The sequence below is a fragment of the Schistocerca piceifrons genome, chromosome 5 (genome assembly GCF_021461385.2).
Source record: "Schistocerca piceifrons isolate TAMUIC-IGC-003096 chromosome 5, iqSchPice1.1, whole genome shotgun sequence".
Lineage (NCBI taxonomy): Eukaryota > Metazoa > Arthropoda > Insecta > Orthoptera > Acrididae > Schistocerca > Schistocerca piceifrons.
In genome coordinates this window covers 598,488,905-598,506,660 of record NC_060142.1, presented here as the reverse complement: position 1 = coordinate 598,506,660, position 17,756 = coordinate 598,488,905, and the positions used below count along the sequence as shown (strand labels likewise).

The window sequence follows — 17,756 nt, the reverse complement described above, 5'->3', positions numbered from 1 at the left end:
ATTTCATCCTCGTTGTTTCATCCTCCAGAAATGTAAAGACATAAATTATTTGGGCTCTTTCGTAATTTCTTCTATATAGCGGCACAGAATGTCGAAATCGTATTTCGGCCGTAAAAAGATCATCATAGGTTGTACGAGAACACACAAATCGCCCGATTTAGTGCACACAGAATAAAGAAAAACTTTTCACGTTCAATCAAGTAATAATTACACTCAAGAACGAGCTCATTTACGATAGAAAGCGTGCAGTGCGAATGTTCCTCTGTTGCCTACGTACGACGCAACGTTGTGACGTCATGCACTACGTTCACAGGCTTTCTTTTATCTAGGAGGTGGAAGTATGAAACCAGTCTTCAGACTGATGACCACCACAGCAACCAGCAACGGTGTATTCGCGGGAATGTGTCCATCACGGAGCGTGATTTCCCTAAATCGCTACAGGTAAATGCCGGGATGGTCCCTTTCAAAGGGCACGGCCGACTTCCTTCCCCGTCCTTCCCTAATCCGATGAGACCGATGACCTCGCTGTCCGGTCTCCTTCCCCAAAACAACCAACCAACCTTCACGGAGCGCCACTATTTACACTGTAATTTATCTGTTCTCAATTTCTTTCCCAATACCTTTACCTCGCCACAGTAAACAAAACCCACTACCAATTGTAACTTAAGATGAGTGATGAGCACTCCATCTGATGTTAGTTTATAAAACGCAGTTTCTTTTCTTTCTTCCAGCGTTTATAACGAATTGATTGGATCTTTCACTGACAGATTCGGAAATATTTCCCATAGCTTTCGTGAGTTTCGGATTTTCCCGTGTTTTTTTGGATTGATTGTTGACAAAATTCACGATATCATTGTACTTACCTTTTTGATTTTGTTTAGTGACAATATCCTTATTATACGACAATGCTTGATTCATTGCATGAATGACACCTCAGTTTAATTTGGCGCTTGTATTTGATATTGTTTTCCGAAATCATGGAGTAAAGTTTAATTTTACACTTGCACAACTGTTCAGTTGTTTCTGTATTATTTTTTATGGTTGCCATAAAATAAATAATTAATTATATCACACTGCTATCGCTTAATACTAACATAATAAGATATACAGGAAGAACGAAAATATATAATCTCTCTTTTTTTTAATCTTATTTGTGTAAGTAATTCTTTTAAGAACAAGCTAAATAAATACTTTCTTACTTACATAACTGTGCTAACAGCTTTGTTTGATAGCATACGCGGGGAAACCAAATTCGCACACACTTCACAGTATGGTTCCTTGCACGCTAGCAATACAAAAATATCTGTGACAATTTTGGGTCCTCGGCATATTTTGATAAAAACTGGTGGTCAAAGTGTGGCATTTTGGAAGATTTGCTGTTTTCTTCACCACGCATTTTCATCTTCTGCCCATTCCATTCCACTATCAACATCGCCTTCCCCTTCTCCAGTTGTAATCGATCTCCCAAAGTAAAAAATCACAGGCCGTTTTTTGGTCCACATCTTTTTTCTTATCGTTCACTACTGAATTATTAATTCTCCTAGGATGGACCCCTTCGATAGTCAAGTGTCACATAACCATATATTTAAGTGTATTTTTTAGCACCACTTTGTCTACCACATCTGAACCTGGAGTATACCATACGAAATGAAAGTACCTGCTATACATGAATCTACAGTGTTACCATGTTGCCATTCTTTGCCTTCTATATCTCACCGGTAATTATCACAGAATGAAACTTTGCTACGAACATTTGTATTTCTAGTATGCAAGGAATCGTGATGTCAGGTGTCCAGTTTTCCTTCATCTCCTCTGTGTGTTCTTTCCACATGCATCTAATCTGCAGGACAGGGAGTCATTGTAAAGGATTTAATGATGAGTGATTTTACGCAATCTTCTGATTATGTGACATTAAATAGAGCCGTAACCTACAGGACGCAGCCAGTATATATCGCTTTGACGAACACTGCATATTCATCGATTTGACGCCACTGCCAAGCAGTCGACAAGGACCAGATGGTGGTAGTCACGTGGCACCGAGTTGGCTGTTGCCTGGCATGTCGGTCTGCGCCTGTTGTCCTGTCCTGTTACGAGTTCCCGACGTATCTGCTGGAAGCTGGTGATCTCGTGGAGAGCGCTGGCTGCACGTTTTGCGACCTGGAACAGGGTGCAACACGCAGAAATCACACATACATGCCGAAAGGACTCTCAACTAATTACAGTTGACTGATTAATGGTGCATTACACGCAGGCAGTAAACTCGGGTTAAAATCAGATCAGGAGATCACGCCTGACGTTGTATCTATGACATACACAGAATTACCACGAGCGCTACCTACGAGTAGAGCGCCACACTTGAAGCGATTGCAGCATTTCAGTTAGATTAGATTACATTAGATTAGATTAGTACTTTTTCCATAGATCATGAATACGACACTACGTAATGATGTGGAACATGTTAATAAAAGGTGTCAATACAAGATATTACATTACACAAAATATTACATGAAACTCAATATATTTTTTTGGGGTGGGGGGGGGGGGGGGGGGGAATTACCGACTTACTATATCCAAAAATTCATTTAATGAGTAGAAGGAATTGCCATTAAGAAATTCTTTTAATTTCCTTTTAAATGTTATATGGCTATATGTCAGACTTTGATGCTATTAGGTAAGTGATCAAAGACTCTTGTGGTAGCATAATTTACTCCCTTCTGAGCCAAATTTAGATTTAGCCTTGAGTATTCAACATCATCCTTTCTCCTAGTGTTGTAGCCATGTACGGTGCTATTACTTTTGAATTCGTTCGGATTGTTAGTAACAAATTTCATAAGTGAATATATATATATTGTGAGGCTACAGTGAAGATCTCTAGCTCTTTAAATAAGTATCTACAGGATGATCTTGGATGAGCTCCAGCAATTATTTTGATTACACGCTTTTGTGCACTGAACACTCTTTTACTCAATGATGAGTTACCCCAGAATATGATGCCATACGGAAGCAGAGAATGAAAATAGGCGTGGTAAGCTAATTTAGTGAGATGTATATCACCAAAATTTGCAATGACCCTAATAGCATAAGTAGCTGAACTCAAACGTTTCAGCAGATCCTCAGTGTGTTTTTTCCAGTTCAACCCCTCATCAACGACTACACCTAGAAATTTTGAATATTCTACCTTAGCTACCAATTTCTGATCGAAGTCTATATTTACTGTGTGGAACTGTATATACTGTGTTTTGTCGAAGTTTAATGAGAGCCCATTTGCAGATAACCATTTAATGATTTTCTGAAAAACATCGTTTACAATTTCACCAGTTAATTCTTGTCTGTTGGGTGTGATAACTATACTTGTATCATCGGCAATAAGTACCAGCTTTGTATCTTAGTGAACATAGAATGGCAAGTCATTAATATATATTAAGAACAGCAGAGGACCCAAGACCGAAACTTGTGGCACCCCATTCTTGATTGTTCCCCAGTTTGAGAAATCACCAGTTTTTTGCGTATTATGTGAACTGCTTATTTCAACTTTCTGCACTCTTCCAGTTAGGTATGATTTAAACCATTTGGGCACTGTCCCATTCATACCACAAGTCAAGAACCCCTAGGGACGCATTAGAGACGTCTGTCGAACAATAGAGCGAAAATCCATCATGCCACGAAAGGCACTCGCGGCCAGTGACAGCGCCTGCATCGTCACATCACGTGTAGGAGCCTTGTCAACAAGGGAAGTTGCCCGACGTATGCACCGGAGTCTAAGTTATTTGGTGCGGTCACGGAATAGGTTCCAGTTGGCAGGCGGTGTTGGGAATTTACACCACAAAAGACCATCAACGTACGACAGGTGCACAGGATGGTTAATATCTACGACTTTATAGAGTCGAAGGAACCGTGGGTTGGGTGCTCCAGAACTGAATTTGGTGTTTGGAGAGGCTACAGGTAATAACCTATAGCATCAAGCTGTAAGGAGACAATTACATGACGCGAATTACGATCTTGACGACCATTCTGAGCACCACGTCGTACACAACAACACAAAGGACTCCGTTATAGATGGGCAAGAACCATGCTAAAAGGACGCCACAGGATGGGCGTCGGATTTACACTACTGGCCATTAAAATTGCTACACCAATAAGAAATGCAGATAATATACGGGTGTTCATTGGACAAATATATTATACTAGACCTGACATGTGATTACATTGTTGTGCAATTTGGGTGCATAGATCCCGAGAAATCAGTACCCAGAACAGCCACCTCTGGCCGTAATAACGGCCTTGATACGCCTACGCATTGAGTCAGAAAGAGCTTGGATGGCGTGTACACGTACAGCTGCCCGTGCAGCTTCAACACGATACCACAGCTCATTAAGAGTAGTGACTAGCATATTGTGACGAGACAGTTGCTCGGCCACCATTGACCAGACGTTTCCAGTTGGTGAGAGATCTCGAGAATGTGCTGGCCAGGGCAGCAGTCGAACATTTTCTGTATCCAGAAATGTCCGTACAGGACCTGCAACATGCGGTCGTCCATTATCCTGCTAAAATGTAGGGTTTCGCAGGAATCGAATGAAGGGAAGAGCCACGGGTCGTAACACATCTGAAATGTAACGTCCACTGTTCAAAGGGCCGTCAATGCGAACAAGAGGTGACCGAGACGTGTAACCAATGGCACCCCATATCATCACGCCGGGTGATACGCCAGTATGGCGATGACGAATACACGCTTCCAATGTGCGTTCACCGCGACGTCGCCAAACACGGATGCGACCATCATGATACTGTAAACAGAACCTGGATTCATCTCAAAAAATGACGTTTTGCCATTCGTGCACCCAGGTTCGTCGTTGAGTAGACCATCGCAGGCGCTCCTGTCTGTGATGCAGCGTCAAGGGTAACCACAGCCACGATCTCCGAGCTGATAGTCCACGCTGCTGCAAATGTAGTCGAACTGTTCGTGCATATGGTTGTTGTCTTGCAAACGTCCCCAGCCGTTGACTCAGGGATCGAGACGTGGCTGCACGATCCGTTACAGCCATGCGGATAAGATGCCTGTCAGCTCCACTGCTAGTAATACGAGGCCGTTGGGATCCAGCACGGCGTTCCGTATTACCCTCCTGAACCCACCGATTCCATATTGTCAACAGTCATTGGATCTCGACCAAAGCGAGCAGCAATGTCGCGATACGATAACACGCAATGGCGATAGGCTACAATCCGACCTAGATCAAAGTGGGAAACGCGATGGTACGCATTTCTCCTGCTTACACGAGGCATCACAACAATGTTTCACCAGGCAACGCCGGTCAACTGCTGTTTGTGTATGAGAAATCGGTTGGAAACTTTCCTCATGTCAGCATGTTGTAGGTGTCAGCATCTTCTTCTTGTCGGTTAAATTTCGCGTCTGTATCACGTCATCTTCGTGGTGTAGCAATTTTAATGGCCAGTAGTGTAGTTTACGGATGGAACGCGGGCCTGTTTGCACCCTGATAATTGCAGATAACATGTTTGGACATAAAACGGGAGTAGCAAACGCCTTCAACACTGTGTCCCGTACGTTCAACAAGGTGGTGGTGGAATGATGTTTCCCGGTAGGACTGCAAGTATCTGCTGTGTAGTATACAACGCTCCCACAGCGTAACCTCACCGACGAAAGATATACTGAGATGCGATGCCATAAGCAGTAGGATAAGTTTTGCATCCTTCGCTATCAGAACTGGCCACTGTACACCTCGAGTGGTTGTTGAGGGCAGTCTCACTGACCCACGGCATAGGGACGAGAGTGTGCAAGCAACATTGCGGCTGTATCGCCACATTCTGGTGACGTTTCACCTTGATGTTATCTCGCGTGCTCATCGCTATTCTCGTGAACACATTCCTTCAGGGACATCGTAATGGAGTGACCCTCTAGATCCCATGACATGAACCAAATCGAACAGTTGTGGGATCGACTGAAACGGGATGTTTTTGGACTTCGACAATCACGTGCATTCTGCGCGAATTACGCAGAATCACCACTGGGGGCGGGACAACTTGTACCAGGCCTGGCTGGCTTGATGATCTGATCGATGGTACGCCAAGACGAATTCAAGCCTACATCCGAGCAAGGGGACGTCCCACCACTCACTGACGTTGGTGAGAAGTGCTGAGAAAAACCCACCGTGGGACACAGACGATTTTGTTGATAAATGTATATAAGCATGCTTCAGAGCCAGTTTGTATGCTCAGTGATACGACTTTCAAAATAAAGGGATGAGCAAAACTTTTCTATCTTTGAAAAAAATAGCAGGACCTTAATTATTCTCGACAAATAATGCTTTGTCAGCCCAGTACTGCAGAAATACACTGCTTGTCCTCTGTTACTGAATGTATAAATAACAGGCTTATTTTACTAAAAATACAATAAAACAGGTCAAAACACACGAGCTTACTACACTACAGATCTACACAAGCAGCAGCAGATGATACTGAAAAATGTAATGCAACTGCTGTTGCAATTACACTGACTATAAACTTTCAGCACTACATTTCTAGTTGTGAATAAGTTGAGTTTTGTCACACAGACGTGCAAATCCACTAATGATATGGTATTTTATGTCAGCAATCACGTATCTCAGTTCAGATATACTGTTACATGTCAAGTAAGGCTTTTTTCTTGGCTCCTTTGAGTGATAAAGTTTGTCATACAAGGAACGCAAGATAGGTACTGTTAGCTGAGGAAAGATTTCTTTTACCAGTACCTCTCAGATTCTTTGCAAGGCATCGACAAGCCCACCGTAGGATGTTATGACTTTGAATGAGCTCTGTGCAACCTTTGGTCTAGTGCGCGAAGATCCCTGAAATCGCCCGTTCCATATTGCAGGCAAGGAATCTGTTCTACGTGGCGTTAGCAATGAATTGAATCTCATCGTCTTGGTGAAATACATTAAATAATCTGTTGTTCCTCCCTATAAGAGCAAAGTCTCTATCAGGTGGTAGGGAACTGTGCCTTCTCACGAGGAACGTCTGGTTCAAAGTGGTGAAATATTCACAGATTACCCGATTTTGGGAAACGGAAGTCATCCATAAGTTGCAGTTCTGCCCCATGCAACAGTCAACCAAGATTGTCAGATTCCAAGCCTCATTGAGCGGAGTGAAACATTTAAAGACGATCGTCACAATTCATGAAGATATCTCAGCTGGGCTCTTACACTGAGAACACTGAAATCAGTTACCACCACTATTATGTGTTGCCAGGTTGTAACAAGGTTACTGCCGGCCGGAGTGGCCGTGCGGTTCTAGGCGCTACAGTCTGGAGCCGAGTGACCACTACGGTCGCAGGTTCGAATCCTGCCTCGGGCATGGATGTATGTGATGTCCTTAGGCTAGTTAGGTTTAATTAGTTCTAAGTTCTAGGCGACTGATGACCTCAGACGTTAAGTCGCATAGTACTCAGAGCCATTTTTTGAACAAGGTTACTGCTATTGACAAAACACAGAATAATGTTCCGACTGTGGACAGGAACACTTTTAGCATCGATTAGTACCTTTCCTGTTTTGGAGGCGATTCAGTATGTTTCTTCGCTAAGTTTCTGTCATAATCCGGGTTTCAATCAAGCGAACCGGAATGTTTCCCTCTTTTGTCTTCGAGGGACGAGTTGCTGGTCCATTTGTCGGCCAAAATTTACACGTTGCGAGGTGTAATACGGGAAAAATTACACAGTGTCTTTTCACAAACGCTTAGCTTATCGATATCCGTAGGCGTTCGCAAGATAGTGCAAGATGGGGCACCTTTCCCCTTCTGCGACATAAGTAAACTGCAGAATTTGAACGGCAGGGAGCAATAGTCAGTACTATGGCTTTAGCAATAGCTATAAAGGATGTCTCAAGAGTAATGGCTAATATTCAATGATATAACAGGAACGAGAATTCGAAGCAAAAAATTTAGCAAACATGGGATCTAAAATGAATTACTTAAGAGCTATGAGCACTTCTTCATCTTCGATATCGGGTAACAAGCTTATTTATTGCAAGCTTTTTGGTTTCCATAATTTGAAAGGTGACAGTATGGACCAAAAAAAGGAAAACATGTCCAGTAAACATGGGCTTAAGAGCTGCGAAAACTTGTTCATCTTCGCTACAGTGAAACACATCTCTTCTACGGAACACGTGTTCATAGCTCTTAAGGTATTTTAGAGCCCATGTTTCTTTGCTTCGAATGACCTTACCTGTTATATCTCTGAATATGGAGTGTTCTTCCTGGGAAACCCTGTGTAATTTGGATTTGTTTGGTTGCCACACTGTTTACGGGACATTATTGCCGATTGCTTGGTGCGGCGGCGCTTACGATACTGTCCTTCACAGAACAGAGTTGAAAGAAGCCCCCCAATCTTATCTTCGTTACTTCCACACAGAGCACTTATTGAGATGCAAAAAACGACCGACCTAACAACCTGCCGTATGGATTCGGCAATGATTCCCAGACATAAACGTGGCTTCAGTGTATCTACCGGACATCCTTTCCTAATTCCTCCACAAACGCTCCCTCCCCTTGTTACATAACGTAATTTCAATAGTAGTTTACCATTTCCCTGTGGACAAAGAAGACACATGGCGGCTTTCTGATATGGCAGAGCTATTGCAGTAGACTGGGGGTGTTCAACCCCCGTCCCGCGGACAGCATGCGGGCCAAAGCAAGTATCAATACGGTCCAAGAAGTGAGCATGCATCAGACGATCGGCAATAAAATAAAATAAAATAAAAAATCCATAAAATTCGGTTTTCGTCACGCTATAATTGAACCCCCGCAATCTCGTTCTTATAACCGACCAGTCCGTCAGAAGCGCTGCTATGTTCCTTAAGGCTACTTCAGTTGCAACTGCGAAACTAGAGATTTAAAGATGCATAATGTAATAATGAAAATAATTTATGGAAATACAAGGAAGTTCTATGTTATATCTGAACAGCTATAGGACTGAATCAGCGTTAATGCTAGGAATTCCTCAGAAGTTTGTGTGCTGAGTACGGTGATACCGCTAATTTTACAGTAGTAAGGTGGCGCATTCAAGACCAGATACATTATTAAAAAGATTTTATAGCATAATTAATTAAATCAAATCGTTCATAATATCGAAAGTAAAATCTGTGCCAGAACTTGAGAATGTCAACTGGGTGGCAGATGTAGCATTTTTGGTAAACTTCACTGCTCATTTGCATGACAGGCGTCTTCATGGTAGAAAACTATTTTCAGTACATTGTTTCAAACAATAAATGGGTCCCAGATGAGACTGAAATTATGGCAAGTACTAGTAAATGCAAATATTCTCTTGTAATTCAAACACGTTGGCCAAACGTAAGACTAAAAAAAAAATAATGGCTCTGAGCACTATGGGACTTAACATCTGAGGTCATCAGCCCCAAGAACTTAGAACTACTTAAACCTGAGTAATCTAAGGACATCAACCACATCCATGCCCGAGGCAGGATTCCAACCTGCGACCGTAGCGGTCGCGCGGTTCCAGACTGAAGCGCCTAGAACCGCTCAGCCACACCGGCCGGCCGCAATACTAAAGTCGGGATGATTTGATGCAAGAATTTGAAAATCGATTTCAAGATTTTCGAAAAAAGTAGCACAATTATTGTATTTATGCGACATTACGAACAGTATAGATACACTGCCAGAAGATTTTCAGATGGAACGCATAGAATCGCAGCCTGACATCCCACTAAAAGAAAAGTTTCATCGTGTATCTTTGTTGGACTTTTACGAATCATACCTGCCCAGAACAAATATCCCTTGCTGCACAGCCATGTGTGATTTATACATCATCTTTGTTTGGAGGAACATACGTCTGTGAACAGCTATTTGCAATACTGAAGCACAAAAAAAGTAAAAATAGAACCAAAATCTCAGATAAACCTAATGAAAAGATGCTGTGAACTACAACCACGTCGATCGATCCTGACGTTGATATGTTACTTTCTCAAATTCAGAGTAAAATGTCGCAAAATTCTATAATTAGTAATTGCTTGTATATAAAATTATTAATGCAATCTCATATATTAAATGTAAAATTAATTCCATCTTGCTGTTTTGGAATAAAGAATCAAAAATTAATAAAAATTAAAATTTCTAAATTGCTAGATAAACATTTAAACAAAATATGTTAATAGGTCCTCGATATATCAATAAAATGTATCGATATATAGACGGAAGAATTATAGAAGTACCTGCTTATAAAAATATCGGCTGCACATTGTATATATACTGCCTGCCGATTGTAGAGCTGTATATTTTAAGTGTTATTGTTGTTGTTGTGGTCTTCAACCCTGAGGCTGGTTTGATGCAGCTCCCCATGCTACTCTACCCTGTGCAAGCTTCATCTCCCAGTACTTACTGCAACCTACATCCTTCTGAATCTGCTTAGTGTATTCATCTCTTGGTCTCCCTCTACGATTTTTAACCTCCACGATACCCTCCAATGTTAAATTTGTGATCCCTTGATGCCTCAGAACATGTCCTACCAACTGGTCCCTTCTTCTTGTTAAGTTGTGCCACAAACTCCTCCCCAATTCTATTCAATACCTCCTCAATAGTTATGTGATCTACCCATCTAATCTTCAGCATTCTTCTGTAGCACCACATTTAGAATACTTCTATTCTCTTCTTGTCCAAACTATTTATCGTCCATGTTTCACTTCCATACATGGCTACACTCCATACAAATGCTTTCAGAAACGACTTCCTGACACTTAAATCTATACTCGATGTTAACAAACTTCTCTTCTTCAGAAACGCTTTCCTTGCCATTGCCAGTCTACATTTTATATCCTCTCTACTTCGACCATCATCAGTTATTTTGCTCCCCAAATAGCAAAACTCCCTTACTACTTTAAGTGTCTCATTTCCTAATCTAATTCCCTCAGCATCGCCCGACTTAATTCGGCTACATTCCATTATCCTCGTTTTGCTTTTGTTGATGTTCATCTTATGTCCTCCTTTCCAGACACTGTCCATTCCGTTCAACTGCTCTTCCAAGTCCTTTGCTGTCTCTGACAGAATTACAATGTCATCGGCGAACCTCAAAGTTCTTCTTTCTTCTCCATGGATTTTAATTCTTACTCCAGAATTTTCTTTTGTTTCCTTTAGTGCTTGCTCAATATACAGTTTGAATGACATTGGGGAGAGGCTACAACCCTGTCTCACTCCCTTCCCAACCACTGCTTCCCTTTCATGTCCATCGACTCTTGTAACTGCCATCTGTTTTCTGTATAAATTGTAAATAGCCTTACGCTCCCTGTATTTTACCCCTGCCACCTTCAGAATTTTAAAGAGAGTATTCCAGTCAACATTGTCAAAAGCTTTCTCTAAGTCTACAAATGCTAAAAACGTAGGTTTGCCTTTCCTTAATCTATTTTCTAAGATAAGTCGTAGGGTCAGTATTGCTTCGCGTGTTCCAACATTTCTGCGGAATCCGAACTGATCTTCGCCGAGGTCGGCTTCTACCAGTTTTTCCATTCGTCTGTAAAGAATATGCGTTAGTATTTTGCAGTTGTGACTTATCAAACTGATAGTTCGGTAATTTTCACATCTGTCAGCACCTGCTTTCTTTGGGATTGGAATTCTTATATTTTTCTTGAAGTCTGAGGGTATTTCGCCTGTCTCATACATCTTGCTCACCAGATGGTAGAGTTTTGTCATAACGGTCTCTCCGAAGGCCGTCAGTAGTTCTAATGTAATGTTGTCTACTCCCGGGGCCTTGCTTCGAGTCAGGTCTTTCAGTGCTATATTTTAAGTATTGATTTATTATTAGATATTCTTTACGCCAACAAGCTACCAGCAAGCCTATACCCATTAAAGCAAGAATTGAAAGGAAAACAATGCAAGCGCACACTTGGCAGCAACCACTTTGTTAACAATGGTAAGTGCATGTAAGTAAAAGGCGTTTGTTGGGTCCGTCATTAGGTTTCGTCACATACCAGATTTGTCCGGAACACTTCATATCGACTTCCCTATCTTTTCATTTCTGCCAACGCCAGTGATCTAGTAGTTGCAGAGTCAACTCTGTGTACTGAAGCTAAACGTTGGAGTTTCTGTTGGTAGCGTCGAGGGCCGATTACGTCAGCATTTCCACCCACACGTCTCCACGCGGCGCAAAGACCAATCTTGTCATTTAGATTTTTGTTCATCATTTTCAGCAACTGTTTTTGAAGAATGCCGATGTGAAGAAATAGCACGCAAGTTGCGTTTTTACGCAACTGGTGTACTATTTCTTCACATAAGAAATATTGTTATTCCATTCATACCGCGACCACCCAGTGCAATCGGACTTCTTTCTTTCGTGCCACATATACCTGCTTCACAAAGTCGAAAGATAAAGACTGGGCGTGTTGAAAGCTCAAAAAGTAGTAAGCCTCCTTCACACAGTGAAAGTAAAATTATATTCTACTACAACTTCAAAAGAACAACTTCAAATATTTACCCAAAAAACAATATAAATATGGAGGCTTCAAAAGAAGAGCAAATTGGGACAGCGCGTTTCCTGCGTTTCCAGGATGAGAGCCGTTAACGGAAATAATAGAAGAATGGCACTCAAGTGCACGCAGAGCACTGCACGTCTGCTGCAAAAGTTAATGCGTAACTCAAGCGATTCAAGGAAAGAAGGATGTTGGTGGCTGATGAAGCACGACCTCGAACGCCGCGCCTCATTATTGATGCTATTGTCCAGCAGATGGATGCCACCACTACTAAAGACCGGCGCGTTACGGTGTCAGCCACTGCCTCGGAGGCCGAACTGCGCGTCAGAATGACGACGGACATTCGGTGCTCCCCGTCCACGTGTGCCATTCTTCGACGAAGATCCGTCCCCCGCGCTCCTTCCGCTGCAGGGAAACGCAATGCAGCACTTCGCTCTTCTTTTGAAGCCTCAATTCCTCTGTTTCCAGCACTATCGAGTGCAGTGCACGGTCGACGTGTGTGCGTGCTCGCTCTGTTGTCACGTAGGTGTGTGCTCATGTCCTTCTAGCGGCGTGTTTGGAGACTCGGCGTTCTTGTAAGGCCCACACCTTCTTCCGCAGCCAGAGGAATTACGATCCCTTCAGCGTCTTTCACTTTACAGCCGCCGGCTCGTTTCTTCTTCAATGGCCCGAACACAATGTCCAAAATATGTTCTCTTCAGCAGTTGGGATCTTACCCAATTTCGTGGGGTGCAACCCGGGGCAACATGCAGTCACTGTGTTGGGAATCCCGCAGCCCAGCTGGAATGGCTGCTCGATAAACTGGGGAGACGACGACCGCTTTGGTTCAGTCCCAGGCTGTAAGATGTCGAATACGGCGACCAATTCCGGAGTGTTTTCGGGAGGTCGAATACTGACCTCAGTTTACACTTTACCAAAAGAATACAAAAATGTTGCTTTTAAAACACATTTTGCGCAAAACTTTTACTGCACTAGCCAACATTAAATAATAGCAAGCATAAAACTAATGCAAAAAATTCATTTACATGGTGTCATGGGGAGTCTAGCAAGGAATCAAATTATTCTAGATGCCATCACAGATCAGTACGTGTTTCATAAAGTTTATTCCCTGTTTCTCCACTTTGAAGAGAGTTAATGTCGTATTTTTTGCTGGTTACTTTTGTTGCTAGCCAACAGTCATTCCGATTTTTTATATGTTTTGAATTTTTAAATTCCAGTGATAACATTATAGGAATGATCTAATTATTCTTTGTGGGTAGCTCGCTGGATGCTCAGGTTTTAATCATAAGAAAGATCTAATTTCAAATCATTGCACTAATATATACTACTGAAATGTTCGTTGCCATTTAAATGTCAAGTAATCCTCGTTGAGGATGTTTAAGTACAATAAGTTTTGAGACAATCCAGAGAAATTCAATTCATGGGGCGCAATACGTTCTCAAACTCACCGAGTCATTCCTAAAAAAAGTGACAGTTTTGGTATCTTTCACCTTCTTGGATAAATTTCTACGGAGGCCCATACCGATATCTAAAGGCAAATGATATACGAGAGAACAATGGTAACGAGACACACATTGGCCATGTGATTGGAAATCTGCGATATTTAGGCTTAACTGCGAATGAAAACCACGTGAAGAATCTGAATTATGTTCAAAACATTAATGTTTCAATTAAGTGTTACAGTACTATATTGGAGCCTTGGAAATAGTTAGGATATACCTTCCGGGCTACGCAAATTACGAGAAACGTCTTATCATTATGAGTACCTGTTACAGCTTCGTTCCACTCACTCCATCAAGTAACTATTTTACAGAAAGAGGGTCACTTCTCTTGATTTATTAGGGCATCAGATATAACCCACTGCCTTGCGTTTATCGTCCTTCCACTCACATATCTTGACTCTACGTCTGCTTTCCTTTACTGAAGCGCTTTTGCATTCCCCTTGTTGCACAACATTCGACAGTAGTACCAAAACTAAAACAATTGAACCAGCAGTTGCAGGGCGTAAGATGCAACTCTATTTCAAGTCTAACTCACTTCCAACAAAAATATTGGTTACAACTTCGTTGCCGGCCGCTGTGGCCGAGCGGTTCTAGGCGCTTCATTCCGGAACCACGCGGCTGCTACAGTGGCAGGTTCGAATCCTGCCTCGGGCATGGGTGTGTGTGGTGTACTTAGGTTAGTTAGGTTTAAGTAGTTCTACGTTCTAGGGGACTGATGACCTCAGATGTTAAGTCCCATAGTGCTTAGAGCCATTTGAAACATTTTTGAACATCTTGGTTCATGCGTACGATTCAATAATAAAAAGTCTATTATGACACGTACAGATTGTTTTTTTTTTTTTTAATAAACTGAACGTTTCGCCGCCGTTTACAAAGGATATGAGCATCCACAGCTAGAGAGAAAGACGTTAAGCTCAATGATGTCTGGCGCTATTCCCCGATGTGGGACGGTAGCGCTGTTGTACGACTGTTACCTGCAACAGCCAACAGTGCTCGAAATTAAAAAATTAAAAAAATTGTCGTCACACTGGGTCCGGATATAACTCTCTAGCCAGTCTCTGAAGTAAGTAGCGAGCTACTACGTGAAGTGAAACGACGCCACGACCGCCTCTGCGCCGCGCGGGATTAGCCGAGCGGTCTCGGGCGCTGCAGTCGTGGACTGTGCGGCTGGTCCCGGCGGAGGTTCGTGTCCTCCCTCGGGCATGGGTGTATGTGTTTGTCCTTACAATAATTTAGGTTAAGTAGTGTGTAAGCTTAGGGACTGATGACCTTAGCAGTTAAGTCCTATAAGCTTTCACACACATTTGAATATTTGACAGCCTCTTCAGTTTGAGGTAAAATTTACCGAGTGTCAAAAAAATACACGTTTTTATGGATTAATAGTCTGAGCAACGTTGACAACTAAAGCCTTTTCGACTGTTATGCACAGTCTGGAAGTACCCAATAAGTGTACAGAAAGAGGCTGATTTGAACTAACAGTCTCACTTATAGTCGAAAGTTCACGTTGACTCTCCCTCCACCCTCTCCGTTTCGTAAGTAATTGCAACACAAATTAGGTCCTAACATGTATGCACTATTTAATGAAGTTTTATGATCTGTACTTATAATTTTAAAAAGATATATAAATGTGAGAGTAAAAACGTTCTATTACCTAATCCTCGTTGTGAATTCCAGTAATATTTTCATTTTCGTTATTACTGCAGACAATGCGACTAACCCACAAATGGTATTTGCTTTTATTCTATCTAGGTTTCTATCTATAATTATCTAACAGCCAGTGAGTAAATAGCTGCTATGTCTCCCGAACAAGACACAGCCAGGGCAAAAGCACCACAGGCGCAAAGATGCGAGTTGGTGTCAGTGGTATGGAATCGCCACTTGCGCGAGTTTCACCTGCGCCACGGGCGGCGCTGATGATGAAGATATCGAATTCGCCTCGGCCTGTTGCCGGCCGAGTACAGTCCGCCAGTGTCGTCGACGAAGGACAGAATCCTACTCGGAAGCCAGAAGAGCAGCTCTCGTCCACTTCGTTATAGATCATCGTCCAGGTCTGACTTAGACAGGGAACGTCGTTTAAGTGAACTCTAGAAGTGAACAGGCAGTTGTAAGCTGCATTTCCTATGCACTGTGAAGTTTACATACGATTATTTGCACTTAGCCATTGAGGGCTTGTTTTGTGTTACATTAAAAGCCGTGTTGCAAATTTCGTTATTCAACTAGTCACAAAGATAAGTAAACCTTTTAACTCATTTGTGTGACTTTGTTACTAATTTATTGGAGTGTTGTAGAACCTTTGTTCGCCTATGCGGTTACCTTACCCTGGGGCACAGCTGTGTAATTGTGGCAGGGAGAAACCGTCTTAGCGGTGTACTGGACCAGAAGCCGTTTCACGAATTCACAAACTCGGATTACCATATAACAACAGTGGCTACTCAGCCTCCACAGCAGTAGCGAGGAAGCCTTTACAAAGCTGGCGACGAGGGTTTACAAAACTGGCGACGAGGGTTTACAAACCTAACGGCATTCTGTGTGACCATCAATCGTCAACATTTCCTTCTCACTTTATAAGAAGAGAAAACAAATAGAACTAGCATAAGTTTAAATACTTAACTTGGCTCGAGGGAAAGGAAACTATGTGAAATTCGACCTGTAAGAACAGCTACAATCTGTCATTGCACTGTATTACTTAAATAATTTATACGCGTACATTGACAATCATTCTTGGGAAACATATCAATATTTCTGTTTCCAAACAACTAGTCTTGTAGTTTATACGAGGTTTATTCGGAAAGTAAAGAGCGTTTTGTTTTGACACATGACCGCGTTCCCCCACCAACACCTGCGACAGACCACTGACTTTGAGGTACTCATCCGCTTCAGTCTGGCGGCAGCTACGATCCAAAACGGCTGCTTACTGCTTAGCTGTGACACTGTAAACTGTGTGGCTGTAACACGTGTGACAAAATTGACGATCCCGCCAAGTGTGTGATGCGGAGTGTTGTCCACTATTTAAACCCGCAAGAAGTCCAACTCGTCGAAATTTATAGACAGCTGAAGTTTACGATAGTGTGGTGAACGAAGCGTCAGTTGGGAAGCGGTGTATCATGCTTAAGGGCGGACGGAAGAATGCTCTGCTCACGACGGAGATCGGTAGGGTCGGCCCTCGGTGGTGAGTGACGGTCTCAAAGCAAGGACTGAAACGAAAATCCAAGAAGATAGGCGTTTCGTAATTAGTGGTCTGCGCTCGTTCTTTCCAGACATTTCAAGCCCTGTGCTGTATGAGACGGTTAGTGCAAATCTGTGCTATAAGAATGTATGTGCCAAACAGGTTCCTAGAATTTTGTTAAAATGGTTCAAATGGCTCTGAGCACTATGGGACTTGCGGTCATCAGTCCCCTAGAACTTAGAACTACTTAAACCTGACCAACCTAAGGACATCACACACGTCCATGTCCGAGGCAGAATTAGAACCTGCGACGGTAGCAGCAGCGTGGTTCCGGACTGAAGAGCCTAGAAGCGCTCGGCCACAGCGGCCGGCCTCGACTTTTGTCAGACTGTATTGATCTTCCTCTGTCGCTATGAAAAGGACGGTGATGAAGCTTTGAATCAGATTGTCAGACTTGGATATCACATTTCACATCAGAAACAAAGTCTCAAGCAAAGGAATGGCATCATTCGCTATCCACAACGACATCTACATCTACATCTACATGATTACTCTGCAATTCACATTTAAGTGCTTGGCAGAGGGTTCATCGAACCACAATCATACTGTCTCCCTACCATTCCCCGAACA

General features: G+C 42.5%; 1 protein-coding gene across 1 annotated transcript in view; it reads right to left on the bottom strand.

The window, feature by feature from the left end:
- Window positions 1-1,009: 1,009 nt before the first annotated feature.
- The window catches only part of LOC124798158, an 83,264-nt gene continuing 66,517 nt past the window's right edge, over window positions 1,010-17,756 (bottom strand). The window contains exon 4 of the mRNA XM_047261439.1: window positions 1,010-2,157. Coding sequence (XP_047117395.1) covers window positions 2,027-2,157 — 131 coding nt within the window. The 3' untranslated portion in view covers window positions 1,010-2,026. The remainder of the gene's footprint in view (window positions 2,158-17,756) is intronic.